The sequence below is a fragment of the Coregonus lavaretus genome (assembly GCF_964263955.1).
Source record: "Coregonus lavaretus genome assembly, chromosome: 16".
NCBI classification, from domain to species: Eukaryota; Metazoa; Chordata; class Actinopteri; order Salmoniformes; family Salmonidae; genus Coregonus; species Coregonus lavaretus.
The window spans coordinates 26,765,176-26,784,208 of NC_140003.1; the positions used below are offsets into that span (position 1 = coordinate 26,765,176).

The 19,033-nt window shown below is 42.4% G+C and overlaps 1 protein-coding gene across 1 annotated transcript in view; it reads left to right on the forward strand.

Annotated features, from left to right (window-relative positions):
* Window positions 1–8,707: 8,707 nt before the first annotated feature.
* The window catches only part of erbb4b (erb-b2 receptor tyrosine kinase 4b), a 423,779-nt gene continuing 413,453 nt past the window's right edge, over window positions 8,708–19,033 (forward strand). The window contains exon 1 of the mRNA XM_084179659.1: window positions 8,708–9,082. Coding sequence (XP_084035785.1) covers window positions 9,001–9,082 — 82 coding nt within the window. The 5' untranslated portion in view covers window positions 8,708–9,000. The remainder of the gene's footprint in view (window positions 9,083–19,033) is intronic.

Consider the following 19,033-nt stretch of genomic DNA (forward strand, 5'->3'; position numbering starts at 1 on the left):
CAAGACATCAGTCAGGAAGTTAAAGCTTGGTCGCAAATGGGTCTTCCAAATGGACAATGACCCCAAGCATACTTCCAAGGTTGTGGCAAAATGGCTTAAGGACAACAAAGTCAAGGTATTGGAGTGGCCATCACAAAGCCCTGACCTCAATTCTATAGAAAACTTGTGGGCAGAACTGAAAAACCGTGTGCGAGCAAGGAGGCCTACAAACCTGACTCAGTTACTCCAGCTCTGTCAGGAGGAATGGGCCAAAATTCACCCAACTTATTGTGAGAAGCTTGTGGAAGGCTACCCGAAACGTTTGACCCAAGTTAAACAATTTAAAGACAATGCTATCAAATACTTATTGAGTGTATGTAAACTTCTGACCCACTGAGAATGTGATGAAATAAATAAAAGCTGAAATAAATCATTCTCTCTACTATTATTCTGACATTTCACATTCTTAAAATAAAGTGGTGATCCTAACTGACCTAAAACAGGGATTTTTTACTAGGATTAAATGTCAGGAATTGTGAAGAACTGAGTTGAAATTTATTTGGCTAAGGTGTATGTAAACTTCCGACTTCAACTGTATATCTAGAAACTGACAGATAAGTTGGGAGCCACTCACTGGTCCTCTCTGGTGTAGTGTGGTGTCCTGTGGTGTAGTGGGGCTATTGCTACTAGTATAAGTGATGGAATCCTGGTAAAATGTGCCTGGATTGGTGGGTTACAATCTCAAATATGATCGATCTGTAGGCTTATAAGGCCTCTAGTTTTGGTCATGTCTTCTATAACCATATTCAAACAAAAACTGTACAATAATCAAGTTCAATTCCTTGACGTCATTGTTTATAGTATTGGAAGCCTGTGGTTTGCCTGAAATGATCTCACATCATCAAGTTTCCCTCAGTCTCATCAGGTGACAGAGAGTATTGATGAGTCAATGTAACCAATGTGATATTATCTAACCCTACGCTGTAAAAGTCCTCCAGTCCCTACCCCCACACGCTGACATCAAGGGCAGAGTGGTATTAAGATTGTACTCTCAGTATTGCTCAGATAAAACCAGTAATTCAGTATTGTTTCCACACTGATGGTTAATTTTGAGGGCAGACATCAATACAAGCTGTGGGCAAGTCCTGCTAAGGACACTCATGCACTTTTACGAACATGCAAAGACCACAATAGTACTGTAATAAGGGAATTATCCCATTACCTAATTCTTACTCCTGTGCTGCCCTCCAGTGGCAATACATTGAGATAAAAGGCTTCACAAAAAATAGACAAGATATGTGATTACATAACATCTGAATAAAGTCATTGAATTACTCTACAGCGGTGTAATTATTGGAATGCTTAGGCTCTTTTGGAAACCCGTTGGGATAATAATAAGATATTTTGCCATACATGTACTGTGAATGCAGTTCATATAGGTGCCAATAGATTACAGTATTTTTCAGCAGTAACACAGTAACAAAGCAGAGACAATTATTTATTTTACTCACTAGATGGCAGCAGTGTACACCGTACAAACTCTTACTCCTATTTCACTACTATCAATAACATCATCCACATTAAAGATGTCTTCCAGCAATTTCTGAACTTTTAGTGTTGAAAAGTAATATTGTAAGTATAAATACTGTAAAGTACACACACTAACGGATAAAAAAAATATGTTTTGAGCAAAATAACTGCAAACTTCAAAGTGTAGGCATTCAAGGAGTTGGTCTGATGGGGATCCATGATGTCCACAATCCCACTTCCCCTCAAACAGAAGGAGCCCACAACCTCACTGCCCCTATACTGTAGAGAATCATCCTGCCTCTGACTGGATACTGAGCATCTTCAAACAGAATGGTCCTACAACCCACTGTTCGTACACAGAGTCCACAACCCCACAACCCGCTACCCCTTCCTTATACAGAATGGCCTTGACTCACTGCCTGGCCACTGAGTATCCTGCATCCGTCAGCACACACAGCTAGGGTGAGATGGGATGGGATGGGAGTGAATATTTCCCCTAATGGGAAACAATTACACAGTCAGTGGGTTCTTCAGTGACTTCTGATGAGAGTTGTTGGCTGAGGAAGTGGCCACGTAATCCTGTGTGGGTAATGTGGAAATGCAGCTTATTGCTCAGTGAATCGCTGTAACTGTGAGCCGAGCCATAGAGTTGAAGGAAACAGAGATAGAGACAGACTCTGTGGGAACTATTAACCTCTGTGAGACAGGAATCATCACTAGTTTTTAACTCCTCCTAACCTGAATATTTAACACCTCCAACCCTACAGCTTCTGGAGATAGCCTAAAACATCTAATCAATGTTTATTTGTCATATGCACAGGATACAATGGGGTGTATACAGTACAATTAAATGCCTACTGGTTGCACTGCACCTTACAGTCACACACATAGACATTTTATGTATTTATTTCTCATTTTAGATAAAGAATGCTGAGGCTTATACTGTGAGCAGCAACACTCCTACATGGTTGGTTCGCTTGATCTACTACACACTCTAATGTAGCCAGTGTACACTACTGTACAGTAAAGTTTGTCATTGAAAGTGTTTGCTTTTCTGGGAAAATAAAATAAATTTGTGAGTGGACATGTATTACCTTGAATTAATTATTCATATATTCAAGGAAAAGTTTAGCTCTGACAATAACAAATGTCTGTACTGCAACTTCTCCACAGGCACAGTCTGTTATGCGTCCTAAATGGCACTCTATTCCCTATATAAAGCATTACTTTTGACCAGGGCCCAGCTCTGGTCAAAAGTAGTGCACTATATAGGGAATAGGGTGCCATTTGGGACACAGGCAGTGTCTTGGAATTGGACACGAATCACTCTTTGAATGACATACTAGGCATGTGTCCCATGTTCTCTGTCATCTTTCAGCATTAGGTTTTCTATTCAGATGGAACTATTTTGAGAGAACATTCGGTCCTACTGTTCAAGAAAAATATAAACTCATAAACACTGCTGCTTATTATTATGAGAAACATGGTTATCATCACTACCATCACAACAAGTTAATGTGTTCATTATGAAATGAAAGCAGCAAGGATAAAACTGAATGAAGTTGTCCTATTTCCAGATTTTTCAAGCTACAGGATGTTATTGAAATACATATGGTGTGGAATGATGTGTTACCCACAGTATCCTGCACTTCTTAACATATACTTCCAGCATATCAATAAACATGTTGTCATTTCCAAGACTACCATGCAATCAAAGCTTCAGCATACTTTCCAATGGCAAATCCATACATGGTTATTATATATTAATGTGATCATTGGTATTCAATCTGCAAAATTGACATTTATATATTTCTGCTGACATGACTGTCTATCGGAGGCTGTTAGCTTGTACTATACATGACAAAACCATACACTACTATATATTGAATACACTACACATGGTGTCTTTCCTTTCTGCTGCAACACATGGTTATATTGTGACAGCCAGACAGGCTGTTGAATGAATTCCCCTGGCTGCGTCTCAAATGTCACCCTATTCCCTATATAGTGCACTACTTTGGACCAGAGCTGTGAATAACCTTGCTGCTGGGGGAGAGATTGCCTTGGTTGCAGGGTAGCAGTGAAACAAATAAGCACTATGTCTGTGTGAGGAGGAGTATGATAAAGTTGATTCATAAGTTGCAGCACATTGTGTGTGTGGAATCATTATGAGGCATTAGCCCTCTGGAGGCTGCTATGGATTTATTGGGTCGCCTCCTGCAGCAAAGTCTCATCCATTAAACAAATCAGGGACTTGTGTATTAGATTAGCTACACCACTGGAACCAGGGGAGCCCAGGCAGGCAAACACACACACACACACACACACACACACACACACACACAGAGAACCTCGTCATCTGTGGAAAGAATTATGTAATTGACAGCATTTAGAAGATACTGTAAGAGGAGCGATCTTTAAATTAATGAAATTGCACACAAAAAAGCACACAATAGAGTGGTCTAAATTGCATTTGAGGTATTATTAAAATGATAAACGGCAGCCATTGGAAATGGTTTAGAGCGAGGAATAAGAATTATATTTCTTAATCACTTAGGTTGTTGTCAGTGATATTAAATGCTCATCACACTAAGTCCTATTTTAATAACAATGTGTCTAAATGATAAGATGCTCCAATGTGTCAAATTAAGAGACACTGAGACAGTAAACTTGTTGGTACCAGCTTGAGTCATTGGTTGTGTCCCAAATGGCACCCTCCCAAATGACACCCTATTCCCTATGTAGTGGATGACTTTTCACCAGGTCTCAAGGGGCTGTGGTAAAAATGTGTGCACTATAAATGGAATAGGGTGCCATTTAGGGCGCATTCATTGAGTCATCCCTCTGCTAGCTTTATGCAAAATGTGTAGTGATGTGGTAACCTCTGAGGTGATAGTCTACCTCCCCCCAGTGGTGAAAGGTCAGAACTACAGTTTCATTGCAAAGGTTAGTGTCATTCAGTTCAATGCATTATTATTCATTCTGCACTCAAGCAGAAAAACAGTCCCTTGTGACCCTGCAAAGCAAAGATTGCAAACTTCCCATTTTCAAAGTCTTTGGGGAAGAAATCAAGGATCATTTGAAAAAAAGATGAAGGACATATAGTAAAAAGGGGCTATTTGCTTAACATTTAAGGTGAAGCGTAGGGGGATTTAAACTGAGGCTCAAAGTGTAACAGTTATGCCAGGTGGTACAAGTCTCTCCCAGTTTCATATTTTCATACAGTTATCATTCTATAATTATTAGTTCATTTGGTTTTCTCTGAATCTCTGAATGTTTGTTTGGACTATTTGTTCAGCTGTAGTTGTTCTGAAATGAACCAATATATATATATATATATATATATATATATATACACTACCGTTCAAAAGTTTGGGGTCACTTAGAAATGTCCTTGTTTTCGAAAGAAAAGCAATTTTTGTCCATTAAAATAACATCAAATTGATCAGAAATACAGTGTAGACATTGTTCATGTTGTAAATGGCTATTGTAGCTGGAAACGGCTGATTTTTAATGGAATATCTACATAGGCGTACAGACGCCCATTATCAGCAACCATCAGTCCTGTGTTCCAATGGCACGTTGTGTTTGCTAATCCAAGTTTATCATTTTAAATGGCTAATTGATCATTAGAAAAACCTTTTGCAATTATGTTAGCAGAGCTGAAAACTGTTGTGCTGATTAAAGAAGCAATAAAACTGGCCTTCTTGAGACTAGTTGAGTATCTGGCGCATCAGCAATTGTGGGTTCGATTACAGGCTCAAAATGGCCAGAAACAAATAACTTTCTTCTGAAACTCGTCAGTCTATTCTTGTTCTGAGAAATGAAGGCTATTCTATGCGAGAAATTGCCAAGAAACTGAAGATCTCGTACAACGCTGTGTACTACTCCCTTCACAAAACAGCGCAAACTGGCTCTAACCAGATTAGAAAGAGGAGTGGGAGGCCCCGGTGCACAACTGAGTGAGAGGACAAATACATTAGAGTGTCTAGTTTGAAAAACAGACGCCTCACGGGTCCTCAACTGGCAGCTTCATTAAATAGTACCCGCAAAACACCAGTCTCAACGTCAACAGTGAAGAGGCAACTCCGGGATGCTGACCTTCTAGGCAGAGTTGCAAAGAAAAGGCCATATCTCAGACTGGCCAATAAAAAGAAAAGATTAAGATGGGCAGTCTGAGATATGGCTTTTCCTTTGCAACTCTGCCTAGAAGGTCAGCATCCCAGAGTCGCCTCTTCACTGTTGACGCTGAGACTGGTGCTCTGCCTATTCATAATATAGTTGTATTAACGGCAAACAACATGCAGAAGGTTCAGAAAGCTTTTAGGCTACAGTAGGCCTACAGCACTTCTTAAAAGTGAGTGTATGTGTACAGTATGTGTACATGCGTGCGCCTGTGAGTGTGTGTGTGTGTGTGTGTGTGTCCGTGCACGCCCTATGTGCGCCAAACATAAGACAATTTCCATTTCAGACCAGATGTTTTGGCATATTGCAGCTCAGGGGGTGTTCACCCCACTGTGTGTGTGTGTATGAGAGAGAGAGAGAGAGAGAGAGAGAGAGAGAGAGAGAGAGAGAGAGAGAGAGAGAGAGAGAGAGAGAGAGAGAGAGAGAGAGAGAGAGAGAGAGAGAGAGAGAGAGAGAGAGAGAGAGAGAGAGAGAGAGAGAGAGAGAGAGAGAGAGAGAGAGAGAGAGAGAGAGTGTGTGTTATTGAGAGGTAGGTCATTCTTACATTTTATCTGGTCACTCCAACTTAAGATGTCATTTGTTTGGTTTTAAGTTCAAAAGTCAAAGTTAAATTAAAATGTATTCTGTTTAATTCTGGACAACACATAGGCCTACTCTAAGATAATAACATGGCATATGCCACTCATTACGTTACTTTGTGTAAAATCAATTTTTATTCATCACGTGCTTCATAAACGACAGGTGTGCACTAACAATGAAATGCTTAATTAAAGGAAAAACAATCAATCCTTTTTTTTAAACAACAACAATATTTCTAAATAGGATCGGGTCAGAAGCAGGATATCATCACATCTCCCGTTCCATGAGCAGAAGGCAATGTATGCACACTGTAGGCCTAAGGGCTCTTCAGCAGGAGCCATGGATGTTTGTCCTACCAATTGAAGACAGTTTATTAAATAGTATACAGTAACCCTACAATAGTCCTAGTTACAACAAACATGTAGCCTAGCCGGTCTAGTTGTTTTTACTGGCTTCAAAATGGAAATACAGGTAACTGCCAAAATAAAGGAAACACTTGAGTAAATGAGGGATACAACGTATATTGAAAGCAGGTGCTTCCACACAGGTGTGATTCCTGAGTTAATCAATTAACATCCCATCATTCTTAGGGTCATGTATACAAATGCTGGGAAGGCCATTATTTGCATTAAATGCACTGCATGTTCGAGCCATGGACAATTGGACATTGCCCAAACTTTATAATAAGATTAGCCAACCATCACCGTTGATATGGCCTGCTAGTGACTTTGCCAGGTGAAAGGTAAACAAACAAACAGACAAATAGCCTAGGCTACAAGCGGATTCAGCGCTAAGGACAGTGATCGGAATTCCCACGATTTGACAGTTAGGTCCAACAGATGAAAGTGGAAGATGTAATTGTATTACAAAATGATAAAGAAAAACAACAAGCAGTCTATTGTAATAACTTGATGTTCCTAAACTGACTTCCTACGCTGACTGAACCTTTCATTCAATGGGCATCGCACGTATGCCTAATGAGACCAAACTATTCACAGAAGCTGCATGGACAAAAAATTATGTATAATATAAAGAAAAAACGGGAATGCCTGTTGACTCAAATCAAATCATATTTTATTAGTTACATGCTTCATAAACAACAGGTGTGGACTAACAGTGAAAAGCTTAGTTACGGCCCTTCCCAACAACGCAGAGAAAAATAAAATAGAGAAATAATGGAAAATTAAAATACGTAATAATAAAAGTAATAATAGATACACAATGAGTAACGATAACTTGGCTATATACAAGAGGTACCATTACGGAGTCGATGTGCAGGGGTACGAGGTAATTGAGGTAGATACAGTATGTAGCCAACATATAACTAGGAATAAAGGGACAGATAGTAAACAGTAGCAGCAGCGTATGTGATGAGTCAAACAAAGTTAGTGTAAAAAGGGACATTGCAGATAATCCAGGTAGCTATTTAAAGCTGCAAATTTAACTTTTTGGGCAACCCCACCAAATAGATCTGTCATTCTCATTGAAAGCTAGTCTAAGAAGCGGTAGATCGGTTCTATGTGTGCTATTTCTATGCTTCCTGGTCTTAAATTCCGTTTTTTTCATCTTTTACTTTTGGTTTCATACACCAGCTTCAAACAGCTGAAATATTATTTATATTATTATTATTATTATTATTATTATTATTATTATTATTTATTTATTTTTACTTTTATTTAACTAGGCAAGTCAGTTAAGAACAAATTCTTATTTACAATGACAGCCTACCAAAAGGCAAAAGGCCTCCTACGGGGACTGGGGATTAAAAATAAAAATATAGGACAAAACACACATCATGACAAGAGAGACACCACAACACTACATAAAGAGAGACCGAAGACAACAACATAGCATGCTTATGGAAAATATATTTCACCGCGGTTTAAACGGTACAATGATTCTCTACACTATAGTTGCTTGTTTTGTCACATAAACTGAAATTAGGTTAATTTTTATCATTTAAGCAACCAGGAAATGGCAGAGCGATTTCTGCATAGTGCATCTTGAACTAACTATTTAGCAGTTTTATGGTTAAGGGGTAGAAGCTGTTCATGGTCCTGTTGGTTCCAGACTAATTTAGACATATGTCTCTAGAAATGTAATGATAGTCTACAATTTAAAGACATTTTAAGTGATAAGAATAAATGCTAGAGTAGCATATTGTGCTTACATTTTGGTCTCCCAAAACAGGTAAGCCTATAACGCATCATTTTTGACAGGCAATATTATTTTGTAGACTTAGACAGTTGCAAGGGACCTACGCAACAAATTCAAGGATTTTGGCAACATTAAAAAGCCCTGGTTCTAGGAGGAGGGCTTAAATCAATCAGCGCTACCTTCGACCAATCCTGTTGATTGTGGGAGGAGACAGACTTGCAAGGGGGTGTGTCTCTAGATTGCGCGCAGTCGCTTAGTACCGTATCCAACTCCGAGAGAGTAATGAATGGCATGAGCATTGCTTTACTATTTTTGACAAGCCATATCAAAGCGCTACCTTGGAACCTACGCTACCTTCAATCTGTTTGAACTTTTATTCACATTTATTCACTAGGCATAAACCAGACAAGGAGAAGAAGAAGACCGAGTTGGACTAATTAGCCTACTACTAACCTGAATCAATCACCTATCTGCAAACTGACACAAGCTTCTACATTTTCATATTTTCAAGCCGAAAGGGATTTTGCTTCTGGACATGTGAATCAAAGGAGTTACTGCGAACCCCTGAAAATGAAGCTACTAGCATCGGTTCTGTGTTTCTTGGGCTTTCTGCTCACTTCTGCGCTGTTTCGGAGGATCTCTTCACAAGCAGGTGAGTGACAGTTCGGTGTCTGGCTGGCTGGTGCACAGCGCAACGGGTTTGTGGCTACACTTGTCACAAGTGTCTGCGCGCTGCGCACTGAACAAGGGTTGTTTTGTATGCCTCTTCAAACAGTCCCCACATATTTGGCCGTTTTGTTTACAAACTCTCCAGGTTGTCCTTCAAATTATCTATACCGTCTATGTTGATTTCCGTTCATATCTGCTATAAAAATCACCCTGGCTCTATCTAAGAACATTGAAGAGTAGCCTAAAGTAGCCCATACGCGCCTCCTCTAAGCCAACGAGGTCGTATTGAGAAATATCAGCATTTATTAGCTAGGCTACTAGGTTATTCTATCGCCACAATGACAAACCATCCGAAATGAAAGAGTGAAATGTGTGTTTGGCTCTTGTAGAATTTCTGAATTCCCTATGTATTTCTCTTTAATGAAATTGGAGGAATCTCAACAATGTTTCTGCTCTCAGCCTGGAGCACAGGCACAGACAGAGAGCGGCACTGTTACATTTGTTAGAAAATAAGGAGCATTGAATTTCGACACACGTGTCCTTTGGCTTGGACAAACAGTGGACATCACAGCACTGAGACTGAGACCAAGTCCACAATAGCCTCCTGGCTCCTGCTACTTCTTTACTCTCATCTTTCGTCGTCCGTCGCGCTGTGAGAGTGGGTGGTGGGCATTTGTAGTGGGCATTGGTCCGTCCGTCTGTCTGTGTGTGTGTGTGTGTGTGTGTATGTGTTTGTTTTCTTAGAGAACATTCGATTCCGGTAAATAAAAAACGTGTTTAGTTGGCTTTGGTTTACAAGTCCAGGTACTTTTGTCACTTTGAAAGGGCACATTTGTTATTTGAATTCACCTATCTATTAACTTTCTACTCATAGGTAATAACAATAGCCGGTTATTATTATTATTAGACTAATAATAGGCCTTTATTATTATTATTATTATTATTATTATTATTATTATTATTATTATTATTATTAGCCTAGTATTATTATCAGTTAGTTTTAGGCTAGTTGTAGGCATAATAGTATAATATATCCTAGCCTATAGTAAAGCAAGAAGGCTAGTTGAGTGCTGTCCTAACGAGGTTATGACTCGTCTCAAACCTACAATACTAGATACATTTTACTATGTTCATATTTTTAACACATCGCTCACATTGGTGCGCCGTGCTTGGAGCAGTGCAGCTTTCCAAATGGTGGTAGCCTATATAGTATGAACCGGAGAGAAACGCTCTGCGCCAGCGAACGGACTGAGAGCACACACACACACACACACACACACACACACACACACACACACACACACACACACACACACACACACACACACAGACAGACACACACACAGAGACGCACGCACACACACACAGACAGACGCACACACACACACACACACACGCACACACAAACACACACACATACACACACACTATATTTCAGCGTGTTTTTCCGTTCAAGTTCTACTATGACGGATTTATACACTCTTTAAAAACAAAAAGGTTGTTATATTGTATAACATACAGTATTTGGCAGGTGTTTATTCCCGTCAGCAAGTGCACTGGGTGTAGGGTTTCTGTCTCTGTCCAGTAGGTAGCATATACACAGCAGCTGGTCTTTTCAACTCTCGCTTAATATCGAAACATCCCATATTCTAAGTAACCAATCCACCATAGCACCACTCTGTTATGCGGTTTGTTCAAAGCTAAACGTGCAATAAAGCGCACTCGCGCTGCCCCAGGGCGACAAGACGTTGATTGAATTGCCTACTAAACAAAGAGAAGGGAACAGGGAACAGGAAGGGAAGAAATAAACTGTCCGCTGCATTCCTGATAAGACCCGTTTAGTTGATTAGTCCGAGATCTTGTAAAATGTTATCTTCCATATTAGTAATTATTAAAATATTAGGCCTATTATAACAATCAAATATTGTAATCAACATGTGTAGTAATTTTGCCTAGCGTGTGTCGCGACTCCAGCCTGCCAGGCAATTACATTTGATTGATTATTTATGTTATTTTCTGTATTGGACAGAGGTTGCAGGCCTATGGCAATTGCGCTTCTATATATTTAATGCTCCAGCTGCTGCAATTTGCTGAGAGCATTGTTATCCACAATGCCATATTCTTATGCAGTTCAGTCTCAGTCAAATAAATCCAACATCCTGCCTGACATAAAGAAGAGATATCTATCCTGTCAAGTTGCAGTGGGCTGTGGATTTAAATCAAGCAGTATTGTGACATTTAGAAGTTCACATAAAATGGTTGCATGGTGGTGGAAGAATATAAATATCAGTGTTAATCGGCTTACTTTGGATTAAATCCCCTCACAGAGAAGATGGGACACAGAGAAGGAGAAACATCAGGATCATGATCCCAGAAATGAAACCCAAATATTGTCTCTCAAGGCTGGAGACAGTGGATTTTTTTTATACTGTAACAATTCATTCAGTAGATAGCCTACCACTGTGTGTGTGTGTGTGTGTCATTGTCTATTCAGTTTGCATGTCTGCGTGGTTACATTTGCATGCATGCGCTTGCGTCCAGTTTGTGTGTGTGTAGTAGGAGTAGACCTTGCCTGTGTATGATGTTGGACAGGCAAGAGGGACAGGCGAGAGAGAGAGGCTTACCTCAGCACTTGACTTACATTTACATTTACATTTTAGTCATTTAGCAGACGCTCTTATCCAGAGCGACTTACAGGAGCAATTAGGGTTAAGTGCCTTGCTCAAGGGCACATTTACGTCATTTAGCAGACGCTCTTATCCAGAGCGACTCACAAATTGGTGCGTTCACCCTATAGCCAGTGGGATAACCACTGGGGGGGGGGGTAGAAGGATTACTTTATCCTATCCCAGGTATTCCTTAAAGAGGTGGGGTTTCAAATGTCTCCGGAAGGTGGTGAGTGACTCCGCTGTCCTGGCGTCGTGAGGGAGCTTGTTCCACCATTGGGGTGCCAGAGCAGCGAACAGTTTTGACTGGGCTGAGCGGGAACTATGCTTCCGCAGAGGAAGGGGAGCCAGCAGGCCAGAGGTGGATGAACGCAATGCCCTCGATTGGGTGTAGGGACTGATCAGAGCCCGAAGGTACAGAGGTGCCGTTCCCCTCACTGCTCCATAGGCAAGCACCATGGTCTTGTAGCGGATGCGAGCTTCAACTGGAAGCCAGTGGAGTGTGCGGAGGAGGGGGGTGACGTGAGAGAACTTGGGAAGGTTGAACACCAGACGGGCTGCGGCATTCTGGATGAGTTGTAGGGGTTTAATGGCACAGGCAGGGAGGCCAGCCAACAGCGAGTTGCAGTAGTCCAGACGGGAGATGACAAGTGCCTGGATTAGGACCTGTGCCGCTTCCTGTGTAAGGCAGGGTCGTACTCTCCGGATGTTGTAGAGCATGAACCTGCAGGAGCGGGTCACCGCCTTGATGTTGGCGGAGAACGACAGGGTGTTGTCCAGGGTCACGCCTAGGCTCTTCGCACTCTGTGAGGAGGACACAGCGGAGTTGTCAACCGTGATGGCGAGATCATGGAACGGGCAGTCCTTCCCCGGGAGGAAGAGCAGCTCCGTCTTGCCAGGGTTCAGCTTGAGGTGGTGATCCGTCATCCATACTGATATGTCTGCCAGACATGCAGAGATGCGATTCGCCACCTGGTTATCAGAAGGGGGAAAGGAGAAGATTAGTTGTGTATCGTCAGCGTAGCAATGATAGGAGAGGCCATGTGAGGATATGACAGAGCCAAGTGACTTGGTGTATAGGGAGAAAAGGAGAGGGCCTAGAACTGAGCCCTGGGGGACACCAGTGGTGAGAGCACGTGGTGCGGAGACAGCTTCTCGCCACGCCACTTGGTAGGAGCGACCGGTCAGGTAGGACGCAATCCAGGAGTGAGCCGCGCCGGAGATGCCCAGCTCGGAGAGGGTGGAGAGGATTCAGCAGAGAGGAAAATGTGGCAAAGAGCTTCCTAGGGTTAGAGGCAGATGCTTGGAATTTAGAGTGGTAGAAAGTGGCCTTAGCAGCAGAAACAGATGAAGAAAATGTAGAGAGGAGGGAGTGAAAAGATGCCAGGTCGGCAGGGAGTTTAGTTTTCTTCCATTTCCGCTCCGCTGCCCGGAGCTCTGTTCTGTGAGCTCGCAATGAGTCATCAAGCCACGGAGCTGGAGGGGAGGACCGAGCCGGCCGGGAGGATAGGGGACACAGAGAGTCAAAGGATGCAGAAAGGGAGGAGAGGAGGGTTGAGGAGGCAGAATCAGGAGATTGGAGGGAGAAGGATTGAGCAGAGGGAAGAGATGATAGGATGGAAGAGGAGAGAGTAGTGGGAGAGAGAGAGCGAAGGTTGCTGCGGCGCATTACCATCTGTGTAGGGGCAGAGTGAGTAGTGTGGGAGGAGAGCGAGAGAGAAAAGGAAACAAAGTAGTGGTCGGAGACATGGAGGGGAGTTGCAGTGAGATTAGTAGAAGAGCAGCATCTAGTAAAGATGAGGTCAAGCGTATTGCCTGCCTTGTGAGTAGGGGGGGACGGTGAGAGGGTGAGGTCAAAAGAGGAGAGGAGTGGAAAGAAGGAGGCAGAGAGAAATGAGTCAAATGTGGACATAGGGAGGTTGAAATCCCCCAAAACTGTGAGGGGTGAGCCATCCTCAGGAAAGCAACTTATCAAGGCGTCAAGCTCATTGATGAACTCTCCAAGGGAACCTGGAGGGCGATAGATGACAAGGATATTAAGCTTAAATGGGCTAGTGACTGTGACAGCATGGAATTCAAATGAGGAGATAGACAGATGGGTTAGGGGAAAAATTGAGAATGTCCACTTGGGAGAGATGAGGATTCCTGTGCCACCACCCCTCTGACCAGATGCTCTCGGGGTATGCGAGAACACATGGTCAGACGAGGAGAGAGCAGTAGGAGTAGCAGTGTTTTCAGTGGTAATCCATGTTTCCGTCAGCGCCAGGAAGTCGAGGGACTGGAGATTAGCATAGGCTGGGATGAAGTCAGCTTTGTTGGCAGCAGAACGGCAGTTCCAGAGGCTGCCTGAGACCTGGAACTCCAGGTGTGGGGTGCGTGCAGGGACCACCAGGTTAGAGAGGCAGCAGCCACGCGGTGTGGGGCGTTTGTGTAGCCTGTGCAGAGAGGAGAGAACAGGGATAGGCAGAGGCATAGTTGACAGGCTGTAGCAAATGGCTACAATAATGCAGAGGAGATCGGAATGAAATGAACTAAACATCTGGGAGAGTAGAGAGCAGTTTCTCCCTCACCAAAAACTTCTACCTCAGAAACTATAATTGTTTCACTGAACCACCCGAACAAAAACTCTACCAACTTCCACCTTTAGAAATCAGAATTGTTGTGAACCACAGCGGTTCAATGTTTAAAGGAATAGACTCAACCCACTTTATTCAGCTAGCTAACTATGACACCATAGCTAACTAGCATGCTAGCATCCAAAAACACACAGTTTAGCACCAACACTTGGTCACAACAAACCACCAATAGTGTGTTAACACACTAAGCAGATAATTCGTGTCCGTGTCTGTTGGCTAGCTAGCAATGGCCACTGTGTTGACCTTGTTTGAAGAACGGCTAGCTAGCTAGCTTCGTGCTACCCCCGGCACCGCCAAAAAACAATGCCAACCCACAGTAACTACCCACAACAGCCCACGATGCCTAGCTATGACGCCATAGCTAACTAGCATGCTAGCATCCAATAACACACAGTTTAGCACCAATACTTGGTTACAACAAACTACCAAGAGTGTGTTAACACACTAAACAGATAATTCATGTCCGTGTCTAGTTGCTTTCGTAACGCAGCAAAAATTAAATGTTGGCTAGCTAGCACATTAACATTGGAAACAACTCTCCACCGTTGCACTAAACAGATAATTACCAATAAACGTTACCAGTAGCTACCCGCTAGCTAGCTAGCATACCAAGAGTGTGTTAACACACTAAACAGATAATTCATGTCCGTGTCTAGTTCCTTTCATAACGCAGCAAAAAATTAAACGTTGGCTAGCTAGCACATTAGCTAGCACATTAACATTGGAAACCACTCTCCACCATTGCACTAAACAGATAATTACCAATAAACGTTACCAGTAGCTACCCGCTAGCTAGCTAGCCTCGTGCTTCACCGGGCTCCGCAGTAACAATACTTAAACAATACGTAAACAATACTTACCTAAAATAATTGCCTACAGAAACCTACAATAACTACCTAACTAACAACCTAAATAAACTACCTACCTACGATCTAAATACATGGTTTAAGCTTTACTCAACACCATATGAGAAGCCAAGCTTACCTCCTGCTAGAGAAAACACAACCTCTCCCGACGAAGGGTTCAAGACCTTTCTTGATGTCTATATTTTAGCCCAAAAAACATCAGAGCCTGCTGATCTTCAAATATGTTGCTCTTTATATGCCCCCCAACCATAATCTGGAAATATATTAATTTCAGACTTCTGGACATAAAACTTATTCTCTAACCCTAACAGACTTCACCTTTGCCATGTGTGCCTCTGGGTGTCCCAATGTCCCACAGCTGCACCTATGGTATAACGCACTATAGGACCTTTACAGAGGGCGGTTACAGTCTCCAGATATGTTTGGCTGCGTCCGAAACGGCACTCTATAGAGGTAGGGCTCTGGTCAAAAGTAGGCTATATAGGGATGTGAGGTAGGCAGATAGGCCATCGTGAAGGCTTTTATTTGCAAGGTGGGAATTTCAAGGTGCCAAACGTAGGCCTAGCCTACTCACAGTATTTACAAAACAACAAACATGACGAAGAGCAATGTTACTGAAAAGCACAGACTTGACCAGGGCTCATAATATGACTGTCCCCTGTCAGGCCAAATGGCTGTGTCAGAAAATAAGGGTTGAAATACCTTTACCCATGATGCATTTCGTCATGGAAATCAACCAATCAACAGGTGGGTATGTGCAACAACACAGTTAAACATGGCACTCTCACCTCCATTTGCTTGTCACAATCAGGCCCCCAGTATCCGGTTTGGAGTGTGAAGTCACAAGTTCTGCTTGTCGCTACTGCATAGCAACCTAGTGGTGCCAAAAGCCCTGGTATGCCCTAGAAAGCCTATGGAAATTATGATTAACCAGAACGGCCCCACATATTTTTTTAGACGCCCGTTTTGGGCTCTAAAATTAGTTTATTATGATCAAGTTCGATCCCCATGGTGAATTCTTTTAAAGTTTGCTACAAATCAAGATAGGCTATTTAATTAAATAGTGAACCATTATGACTACTACATTTGTCTTCACACAGGACCACGTGCTGAAACAGACCAATCACGGGCTGCAAGGCTATGAGGAGGCTCTTACCTTCATGCCATAGACCAGTGGTTCTCAGTCCTGGTCCTCGGGACGCAAAGGGGTGCACATGTTTGTTTTTACCCTAGCACTACACACCTGATTCAAATCATCAACTCGTCATCAGGCTTTGATGATTTGACTCAGGTGTGTAGTGGTAGGGCAAAAACAAAAATGTGCACCCCTTTGGGACCCCAGGACCAGAATCGAGAACCATTGCCATAGACATTAAGGTTGACTCTCTCAGGCAGTATGAAAACGACTACCTACATCACCATGATCCTTTTCTAGTTACAGGCCACTTTCACCATGATCCTTAGCGATTTACTGGTGCATTTCAGCCCCATTCAGCAATATGGCGTGCTTCAATTTCAAATACTTCCAGCTTCATGGGCCATCGGGAGTTTTCCATAGGAATACGTGGATGACATCAGCGCTATCACTTTGTACTGGTTTTAATGTCTATGGTCACAATCTCCAACCAGGAAACACAAATGATTTCTACAATTAAGAGGACAAACAAAGTAAGCCTAAGCATTTACATTTATATAGCTTTCTTTAGCTAACTTTAGCGTTGCTTCCTAAACATGCTCAATTTGTTGGCCCTAGTTAAAGCGAATTTATGCTTGATCCAAAATGTGGTCGTAGGCTCAGAATAGAGTGTGTGACTCAATTGTGGAGGCTCCTCAGGCACGCAGAGGCCAAATTGAGCTCCGTAACGCATCACTGTGCACCTCCCAAATGTTGTATCAATGCGGAGGGCTCCGTATAGCTTCGCATTGACATGATTGGTTGACGGTAGGTGGGGGCGGGAGGTCCTGTATAAACACAAACTCACTTCCTTGACAACTTCCTTCACAACAGCTCTGCGCTGCTCCACGAAGCGCAAGAAGTATGAATGCCCTGACTTTTGCAGAGGCCATATCACCGTAAATGCTGCACGGCCAATGCAGACGTTGGATTGACCATGCAGCGCCTTTAAGGTCTATGATTTTCTTTAACAAATTCATGAGTGAAAAGGTAGGCCTAAATAGTGTGTAGCCGCAAACACAAGGTTTGGCGCCAAAACCAAATTAATGGTCATACATTTATTTACCTTTTTACAGGTGATAAAAAAATCAATCCAATCAAATCCATTGCTGCAATCATATTTACATGAAGTTGTTTTAGTCGTTGGCAACATTGTAGGCCTACTTGTAAGAGATCAGCTGCGTGACAAGGGACTAGACTAGGTTGCCATTTCAGATGCCCTTTTTGCTCCCCTTCAGATGCTGTTTGTTTTTGCTTGCTTTGAAATAAGTGAAATTGCCATCAAAGTAGGTAAAAATGAGTCTGAGTCCTATTAATATTTATTGAATTGCAAAAAATACTCCAATTTAATTTTGAGCTTTATCAAGGGAAATGGAGTGCAGTCTCTGCTTGGATGTTTAGATAATTTTTCATGATTCATATTTTATGTTTGCCTAGGCCTATATCCCCCGGCTATTTTGGTTGTGCTATGCATGAAAAGCTATATCATTGTAATTAATGTACATTTAGTACACTACATTAAGGTAATTTCGAGTTTTCATGTTTTAATGTCTGGCATTAAGATGCCTTTGGTTCATATAGTGTCAATATTCTGACATTGGGTCATAGTGGCCATATCACCAATATACAACCAAGTAGCAATGTTGATAAACCATATGACCAGTCCCTTTTACACTGAGTATCCCCACAAACAGAGAATACAGTAGATGAAATGACAAGGACAAGTTGTTTGGTTGACATTTGGTTGTTATTTCTTATTACGCCAATCTTGAGTACACAGTACATCTAAATGTTTACATGGTCCTACTGACTCAAGCAGGGAGACTGGACAGCAAAGAATGGGAATGTATTTGGCTTGTGGCTTTCACAGTTTCTGAATGACGTCACTTGTATTACATATGTTCCCCTCCATGTTTTTCTATCAAAGCAAAAAAGAATGGTGTCATTTTCTGCCCACACAGCAATACACCACGTCACACAAAGACCCTCTTATTCATTCCTCTAAAAATCTTTGGCTATAAAGATGGTGACCTCTGTGTCTCTGGCACTCAGCTGGAAGAATAGTGAGCTTTGATTGACAGGCGATCCCCTCCGTAGCCCAGTGAAGGCAGACTAGCGGGCTGCTCGTGAAGCGCTCTGCGCTAGCTGCTCTCTGCCCCTTGAGTTGTGTCTCAATCAGATGAGGTACATGCAATACACAAAACAACAATGTCCTCTCTCTGCTGAAGAGAGCAGTAAGAACAGTGACACCAGGATATATTGGTGTGTGTGTGTGTCTGTGTGTGTGTGTGTGTGTGTGAGTACGGTGGCTTCTAAAGGGGGGAGGGATAGGGCATAGATATAATGTTTTGAGTGGGACTATCGTTTGTTTTTCAACAGGACAATGACCCAACACACCTCCAGGCTGTGTAAGGGCTATTTGACAAAGAAGGAGAGTGATGGAGTGCTGCATCAGATGACCTGGCCTCCACAATCCCCCGACCTCAACCCAATTGAGATGGTTTGGGATGAGTCAGACGGCAGAGTGAAGGAAAAGCAGCCAACAAGTGCTCAGCATATGTGGGAACTCCTTCAAGACTGTTGGAAAAGCAT